This window comes from Citrus sinensis, chromosome 1 (genome assembly GCF_022201045.2).
Source record: "Citrus sinensis cultivar Valencia sweet orange chromosome 1, DVS_A1.0, whole genome shotgun sequence".
In the NCBI taxonomy this organism is placed as follows: domain Eukaryota; kingdom Viridiplantae; phylum Streptophyta; class Magnoliopsida; order Sapindales; family Rutaceae; genus Citrus; species Citrus sinensis.
Window position 1 is genome coordinate 22,481,794 of NC_068556.1, and position 9,701 is coordinate 22,491,494.

At 32.6% G+C, this 9,701-nt stretch overlaps 1 protein-coding gene across 1 annotated transcript; it reads right to left on the reverse strand.

The window, feature by feature from the left end:
• Positions 1–7,436: 7,436 nt before the first annotated feature.
• Positions 7,437–8,000, reverse strand: LOC102624728 (uncharacterized). Its single transcript, XM_006489138.4, has 2 exons — positions 7,813–8,000; positions 7,437–7,718 (listed from the first exon to the last, which is right to left on the reverse strand). The coding sequence occupies exons 1-2, from the start codon at positions 7,961–7,963 to the stop codon at positions 7,597–7,599; spliced, it is 273 nt and encodes a 90-aa protein (XP_006489201.1). The 5' UTR covers positions 7,964–8,000; the 3' UTR covers positions 7,437–7,596.
• Positions 8,001–9,701: the final 1,701 nt, after the last annotated feature.

Below are 9,701 nucleotides of genomic sequence, written 5' to 3' on the forward strand. Positions count from 1 at the left end.
TAACTTACTGGACAAAACACCTAATACTGTATAATGCCCAACAATAATATAAAAGAATGTAAGTGGATCGAGAGATGAAAGAGTTCGAAAATAAGCCAAAAGAGTATCAAGTTTAGAGAATCAAATACAAATTCTTGTCTATGATAATATATTATAATAATAACCGTTTGACTCAAAAATTTAAATTGGTATATAAAACTTAATAATATGAAAGATAAGTCTTATCCCTTATAAAATGTTAGTGGAGTAGACAATCTTCCAATATTAGAGAGATTTAAAAATTTGGATAGTACTTTAAAATAATAAAGTACACGATATAAGGGGTCCTAATTGTATAATCTGATTATAAGTACCAATTATAATTTTTGATGTAATATCAGTGATATATATAGAGAAATGTTCCAATATGAAATTTTAAAATGCGGAAACGTTCGAGAAAACGCATAAACCGTGCGGTTTAAGCACTTTAAGTTTTAAGCCTTTAAAATCCCGCAGTTTTAAAGTTTTTCTGAATGTTTTCTGTACTTTATGATCCCGAACCAGGAAACTAATATATATATATATATATATATATGTCACCACACCAACGTTACAATGTTAATTAAGCAAAGGTAATATGAACTAATATGGCTAGAGGGCCAAAGAATATGAATTAACTTTTAACCTTATTGAACTAGGGAACAAGTTAATTACGTTTGGCATAGTCTTACAAGTGTCCTAACGTGACATGTGAAGAATGAAGACAATAGACCGACAAAAAGAGGAAAGAAGACAAAAAGGGGTTGTGTTTTTGTTAGAGAATCAAATCCAAGGAAAGTGATCGATGAACAGTTGCTTAACTTTGAGAGTAATGACAATTCGTTGAATGGTCTAAACTTCTAAAAGCCTCGAAGTATTGGATGTCATGCTGTCCACGTATGAATACGTGGTTGAATTTGACTAACCATGCTTTGGTGGGATGGGACCCTACGGTGATAGTAATTGCCTGCAAAATTTTCGAAGCTTTGTGCATTTCCTACGCAAATAGAGTCGTTTTTGTCATGGGTGGATTCTCCCCCTTTTTGTGGTTCTCAAGAAAGATCCAAATCCAGCCAAAAAAAACTTTAAACTTATCTTTTCGTGGACAATTTCATGCATCACAAAGATGGAAATGCAAATTAGTTGAATAAACAAATATACCGTCCTGAAGTGGCGGTGATTTACTAAAGGTCAATTTTAGTTCTTAGAATTCCCAAAACCGATGTAGTTTTCCCGAAGGGTAGCCCATAGAGGCGAGACCTTGTTTCCCAACCATTGAATATGCATTTGGCTTTTGGGGCTTGAGTCTTCAGATGGAGCCCCACTTTCCTTTTCTCAGTGGTGGAGAATGAAAAGTGCAATTTACACTAATCAATTGGATAACCCAAAAATGTTTAAAAAGGGTTAAATGGCAAAAGCAAAAGGTCATTGCGAGATATTTAAGCCATGCATGGAGTGCTCACCAAAAGCTGCTTTCCTTTCTGACCACTGATATAACTTGTTTATTGTGGTCAAAACTCTTTTTTCTTTTTTTCTTTTTTTGGTTTCCTTAATAATTATGTGTTTAGACACGTTAAAGGGTATTGGGGACCAGAGAGGATGTGTTAATCTTTTGATTAGTGCTTGCTACCAAACACTGAAATCATGCTGCCTATTATTAACGAGTAATTCTCTTCAATACCGAAAAGAAAAAACAAAATTCATTTGAAAGTTCTTTTCCCTTTTCAAAGTTATAATTGGTTGATTGTCATTTTTCTTCCTAGAGAGCTTTTTCTCACTTACCTTTCATCAAGTAGTTATTTGTCTGCCAAGATCATTTTTTTTAAACCTGAAAAAGATTCTAACATGAAAATTTACATATATGGTACAGTCTATAAATTAGTAATATCAGAACTCTACAAAATCTATTAATTTAAAGAGGTATTAATAATTGATATATTAATTATTTATTAATTTATCAAGTATATATACAATTCAATGATATACATTTAATCAACTAAAGTTCATAGTATTTTACCAATCCAATCAATTAAAAATAAATTCATCCATTAAATATACATTAAATTAACAAAAAAAATTCAAAATTTGTGCAAATTTGAGAATTCAATCCCATAACTTCTGGAAGCAATAAACAAAATTAGAGATGGGATCCAACTGTATTTAAATTTCAAGAAAAAACAAGTAATAATAGACTCATATTTTATTTAACAATAAATTTCATAACAATTATATTTGTAATTTTAGCAGAGTATTAATTTATAATATGAATGAGACCATAAGTTATATAAAGGTTTTTGGAAAATATTATCTTATTAATTTATCAAAACTATTGTATTAGCCCAAGTTGGGATTGTAAAAATATTTTATATGATGGAGACTATTAATTTATCGAGTCATAATTTATAAATGATATGTTGATTTATAAAAGTTGCTAGAAGGTAACTACTTGTAAAAACAAAAAAGAAATTAAGTTGGGACTGGGGAGGTCGAGAATGACAAGCTTTGATTGTATCTAAAGAGTTAAAAAAAATATTATGTTGCAACCTTGTAATAATTGATTGAAATAAATTTAAAAAAATTAGGAAAGAAAAGGCAAGAAGAGAAAAAAAAAAAAGTACTTAACAAAACTTCTATAGAATATTGAGTGTTTTCATGAATTATTTAATAAATATTTTTATTAACATCTAAAAAAAGTATCAAAATAAATTCATATTTACATTCCAAGACTACTAAGTACTAAGAGCATGTCCAAAAGGCTCTATAAATTTTATTCTTCAAATATCTATTTACTTACCTATGTGGCAAATAGAAGAGTGAAAAAATATGTTATTCTCCAAAAGACTATTCAAATATAAATAAATTAATATTATTTTAATTTAAATAACTATTTTTTTAAAGGAAAAGTCAATAGTAATTAAAGCACTTCTCTCTCTTTCTCCAACAAAAAGTAATAAAATATAAATTGAAGAAGGAGAAAGCAACTCTCCAAATTTGAAGAGAGATGATCATTTTTTATTTGAAAAATTTTAATTGAAGTGTCTTTTGGAGCCTTAAATGCTGATATGACTATTCAAATAAATAATAAAATCTTATTTAAAGAGTTTTTTTTATGATGCTCTAACAAAATATCTTGGGTTTACCTGATTAAGGTTGTAAAACTTCTATAGAAGGTAAGTTGAATGAATAATTATTAACCAAATTATTATAAATTCTTAATTTTGCATGGTCCCCTAATCAAAATAAAAAAATATAAATGGCTGATGGCTCATTATGATTCTTGTAAACTATCTCAAATAGAAGGTGAGAATCGCTATCAATTAGGTGGTGCGTTTGAAAAAACTATTGAATTACATACTTTCATGTTACAATCAATGGAGGTGTTGTCAAAGTTTCACACAAAAATCATATGATCATATGAAATTCTATCGTTTATAGTACTCAAACTCTCGAAGTAATCAATTAGCTAGTAAATCATCAAAACTAGAAATTAATAACGAGGAATGAGGATGTCAATATTCAAACACTTTCACCATAATTTTTTATTGGGTTCCAAGATCACGTTTACTTTAATTAGATCCGGAAAAAAAGAAAAATTAGTAAAGAGATTCCGAATCCCACCACTATAATGTCATCACTCAAAATAACTTCAATCACAAATTCTTGAAATGATAGAATTATTTGAATCCATCAAATTTATCTCTACGCCCATTTTAAAAATAAGTTAATTATTAAGATTTAAAAATCTCAAAATTATCTTTCACTAATCCCTTTTTCTGTATTTATGATAGCATAATTTCTTACTCTCTTTCCCCCTCACATTATGTAGAATAAATTTTCAATTTCACCCTCTTTTGGATTTTTTTTTTGTTTTTTTAGTAAAGCGTAATATCTATTTCATGCTTTCTATATACAATTTTTTTTCTTGATATTCATTAACTTTTGTAATTAGTAAAGATTAATTTCTTGATATTCATTAACTTTCATAGCCAATAAAAATATTGTTAATGTTCATTTTTTAATGATGGGTTTTGCTTCTCTTTAGTTTATAATAGTCTACAACGAAACCAACCATTTATAGTTAAAAGATAATATATGAAGCAACTAATGAGAATTTAAGAATTGAAAATAAAAAGAGAAGAAAAGATAAATGAAGTAATTTTATTAAAAATTATTCTTGATAAAATTCTTAGTACAAAGATAATGTACAAAAGAAATTGGAGGGTTCAACAAATAGCGCAACTAATTCTAAAAACACTCGTTAACTAAGATAATCTAGACTAAATGAGAGAGAGATCTGTTTTCTAAAAGCATTTCAAAATACTTTTTGAAACAAACATATATTTTCTATTTTCACAAAAACGCATGTGACATATCTTAGCCTTTTGAAAATTGCATTTATCTATTTGAAAAAGACTCTTAACACCTCATGCCTTGCTATGATGCTATCCCCGCCATAAACATATCAAATTTTGTAAGGTAATCCACCCAAATGAAAACTAAGTCATTCACACCTCCACACTTGGCAGAATTTTGAATCAAAATTGTGGTTAACAGAGAAGCTTTGGGAGATGATATGAGCTTGAGTCATGATGGGTTAGGTTTGCACATTTTTTTTTTTTAACCCCTTTTCGTTAGCTGTTAGCAATCTTCTCACAAGCTTAGCTTAGGCAGGCAAGTCAGGATTTCAATTAAGCTCCAATGGGACCTCAATCCAAAGCACAAACATCATTTCTTTGACCAAAATTACAACCAATCAATAATAGAAGTCGGAGGATCAATTATTTATTTCATATCCATTCAATCCATCATAATTAGAATCAACGACCTATATGGTAGTAGCACAAGCCAAGGCCAATTCTTCCAACAATCAATAATAGAAGTTGGAAAATCAATTATTTATGCAAGCAGGTAATATGATATTGAAGTTGTGGATCGAATGGAAGTGAGCACAAATGTCATCTCATCTCCATGCCACAAGTGGGATCATCATCATCATCATCGAATTGTTGCTTTTAGGGAGTTTTGGTGGGTGATGAATGAAAGAGAGTGGGGCCTTTACCCTTTATATGAGGTCAATCATTTTATTGGTAACTTAATCGATAGAAAGTAAAGGAAATGATGGAAAAAGGAAATTTGGAAAGTGTTTCCATTGCTAAGCTTAGATTGGCTCTTCCTTTAAACGTCTGCAAAAGAATCTTCACCTAATACTCTCTCTATCTCTCAATCAATTGCCTATATTCACTGCATTTTAATAGTTTAGAATATTCTTTTGGGTAATCAATTACTATTAAAACATTAAAACAAACAATATATAAATAAGGAAACCACTAGCCCTAAGGGCGTAGTTGGGTTGGTTGCAATGAAGTTGTAGATTCTATCAAAACACGAATTCGATTCTTAAGGGTAGTAAGAGGGATAAAAACTGTATTTGAGTTTGTCTACCCCTTACCTTTAAAATAATAAGAAGAAGAAGAAAACCACTCTGTCAACTAGATAGTAAACCATTTTTCTTCTCCTTCATGTGAAAGGAGGTTGAAAGAAATCTTGGGCGTGTTATTGGAAAATTCATAACGGGCTAAAGGCAATTGGGCTGCGTAGGAATTGGACTGCAATACTAGAAGCCCAATACTCAAACTTTGAGTCCGGTGGGCTTAGCCCAAACTTCCAATTGTTTTCCTTGGAAGTTCGAACTTTCTCGTTATAGTTTCTTTTAACAAAAACGATCCACACAGCGCTTGATTGTTAGAAACCTAAAAGCCTTTGATTTACCAACTTCTTCGTTTGTCTTGCACTTCAGGTAAATTAGAGTTTTGACTATCCGACAGTGCTCTTTTAACATTATAAAAACTATAATGATAGGACCACGAACTATGTTGTACAAACTAATATATACAAACTGGTGTGGCAAGAAGAGATTGGATGAAAAGTGATAACGATTACTTTTTTAATTATTATAGACCCATGATGATTTTATATAATTAATCTCCTCATGCTTCGTCAGTTCATACGCACTTGTTTGTACAAGACGGTTGTGGCTCTATCAATACTGTTATAAGAAACACTTCCAACGGCGTCCTGAGTTACGTAATTAGATCCTAAATTCCTCCTGAAGCTGATGGCAACAACGAGAAGGTAAAAGAGGCTATGTTGACATACGGATCATTTGATTCTAATCCACACTTCTGACTTCAAACAATCTGCTAAACCAAACATTAACGCGGTGTAGAAGAACAAAAACTCAGTATTCAATTGATAAATTGGCTTGCTTTCATTAAGTTGTAGAAAGATCTTGATTTACGAGAAGATTACTGGAGAATAATAGAATTCAACCCAACGGATCTCTGTCTAATGGAGGAGACTCTGCATTGCATTCAAAGTTTGAAAAAAACAAAGTCAGGCAGTCGCTACATCGATACTTGTATTAAAGCCAGGAATTCAACCAAAATGAGCCCCCGAACAAAAAAGGAAAAGCCCATAAGTAACTTAATTTCTTTCAACAAGAATACGAGGAAAGCCGCTTTTGAATTAGCCGATCGTCGGTTAAACCCATAATTAAAATCCTGTCCGATTCAAAACTAAGATTATTGAAACTCAGCTGAAGAGTCAACCCCTACGACCATAACCATTTGTCGAGAGTTGAGAGGAATCATAGTTGAGGGAAAAAAAAATCTGCAACGGGGTTAACTAGTGGGGTATAAATTTACAAACTGAAAGGACTTATAGACTAAATTTGAACTCAAGTCAACATATCTAGTAAGATAGATGAATATTTCCCACTCAAATCTGTAATTTAAGGCTAGTATTTGACTGTGCACTTGCAAATTGGAACACAAAAATGAAAACTCATCCAAAAATATGGAAGCCACTTGGCTGAGGAATAAGGGAGAACATAAACAGCTCACAATAGCTAAACAGGATTAGGGCGATAAAGGATCCAGGGTTTATGAGAACCCAGCAAATGGCAGTATGGAAAAATGTATGAAAATTAAAAAAGCACCATAGAAGTGTCCTATTTTCTGCTGAACATCTGCGAGGACGCTTCTTGCGACCACAAAAACAGAGAAAAACAAGCATTATCAAAAGCCTAAACAGATGGCTAAAGGTTACCGATGGTCAAGCCATCCCACGGATTGAAAAAGAAATCTTGTAATACCCACACAGTAGCTCAAGTCTGAATAACAAATGCAGCACCGGCAGGCTAATATAACAGCAATATGCATTCTTAACCAACTTTCCATTGGCGCTAACATCTAAATGCAACTCTCTTCTGCTGACAAACTCAAAAAGCATTTAAACTGTTTCACTCACAGAATAATATCTGAAACCTAAACAATTGAATTTTCTCGAGCGGCCTTGAGCAATCTACATCAACTAAATTACTCATTGAATGCACATTTTTTTTATAGCCAAGCTGATCATGATTTAAAACAAGTAATTTTATTTTCAACAGATTATAAGTCGAATTGAAACCCAACTACAGTACAAATCCCATTAATCACTCTAATTAAAAGTTTTGATCACTAGCATAATTAGCAATCCGATTAACAAAATTACTCAAGATCTAATCATGACAATACCCTAAAAGAGAAGCCTACGAGTGTCAACGACTCTTTTCGTCCGATATTCACGCGCTCCTAAATCCGACTCATCGTGCCACCACCCCATCGTTTTCTGCGCCTCGTAAACAATCTGAGTTATACCTGCGAGGCAAGGAGGATTCAATTGAACAAGTTTAAAACGTGCTTAATTAGCAATCTGAGATTGAAACTGGAAGCAATTTAATGTAATTTAAACCTTGTTTAACAGTTTGTTTGTTTTCACGGATCTCTTGAACGGTAGCAGAGATTTTCCAGTAAAGTGGCCGGCCGACGTAGAACAGTACCAGGATCACGATCACCGCCGTTGCTATCCGAAATGCAAGTCTTGCTGTTGATGACGCTGGCATTTTTTTTTTCGCTTTCAATTTTCTGATTTTAAAATTCAGACAGCACTGCTGGATATTAAAGGCTGGAGACTTCTTAGAGAAAGCGGCTTCTACGCTGTAGATGTTGCCACGTCATCGCATGAAGGGACGTGCGATTCTTTCTGATTTGGAGATTTTAACTTAATTTTTTGGAAAATGCTACTTTTTTCGGGTCAAATCCCAAATTATTTCAAAACGACATCGTTTTGAATTTTTTTTCTTTTTGCTTTCATAAAACGTAGTTGTTTCAGCCTAGTAAAAACAAAACCAATTAAAACAGAAAAAAAACGTAGAGAAACAGCTACTCTATGTAGAGAAACAGCTACCCTTATCTCTTCCTCTTCGATTTTTCAGCGCAGCTGTTTAAGCTCTTCTTCTTCGATTTTTCAGCAGCCGTTTAAGTTCTTCCTCTTCAATTTTTCAGTAGTTGTTAAAATTTTCTGACATAAGACTAAGTTTCGGCATTTGCACAAGCTAAGGTACGAATCTTCAAATTTTCGAAGTTTCAGTTTTGATTACAAATTTCTGTGAAATTTTTGTTGTCAAGTTTGTATTAAAATTTCTTTTCGAATTTCTTTTCCCTTTGTAAGAGCACTCAAAACCAAATTCACAAACAAAGATGAAACTTTCTTGCTGTTGCTATCGATCTTCTCTGTGTTTAAGAGCTTTCTTGCTTCTAAAGATGGCACAGACGAAGTAAACACGACAAAGAAAATGATGGCAAAAGCACCAAAACGATCCATGAATATATTGTAAACAAGGAGAAACCAAGAGAGAAAATATTTTAGCTTTTGAGGTGGAAATAAGTTGTGAAGAGAGAGGTTGATGGAGTGTTTTTTGGAAGCCAGTTTGGGTTTAGTATTTATAGGCAAGTCAAACTGAGATGTGAGAAAGTCATCACCCACCACTTCATACATAATGAAGAGGGGAAGACGAAGAGGAGAGGAACATTTGCTTTTGCTAGGGTGAAACGGTAGCGTTTTATGAAAAAGAGGAAACGACGTCGTTTTGATTTAATTTTCGAGATTTGATCCAGGACAAATAGCAGAACTCTAATTTTTTTAATTATAAAAAGTAAACCTTAATTTCTTTTTACTTATTTAATTTTTTTTTAATAAATTCCGATAACCAATCAACGGTCCAGTGATAGAGGTTCGAATTATGTCTTGATGTTCGAATTATGGGCCTTTTTAAGTTTTAATGGCTGAATTATGTCAACAACTTCGAGGGGTCCATTGTGATTTTCCATTTAAGGATGGATAAATGTCTTGATGTTTCACTGAAAAAAGTTTTCATAGCAATGATTAATCAATTACAACTTAATTTGGAAATCTTAATAAAATAAAAATCTGGGTAAAGGACACAGACACCCCTAACGTTTGAATAAGGGACATAAAACCCCTTAATGTTTCAAAAAAGACACTCAAACCCCAATTGACTAACGAAAATCGTTCCGTTAAATCATTAAAAGGTTAAAATCGTAATTACAAATTAAAAACAAGTGAATTGACTAAAAACCCACACACGCATCACACACACAAACAAACCCCACACACACACACACTGATTTCAGACAAATCTTTTAACACACTCACGGTTTGCCTCGCCGAACGCTGCTGGGGCTGCCGGAAGTTGCTGCTCACGCTACCGGAAGCTGCTGGAACTGCTCGTGCGTGGATCGAGACCGAGTCTAGTTGCCGGATCTGCTGTCGATCGACGT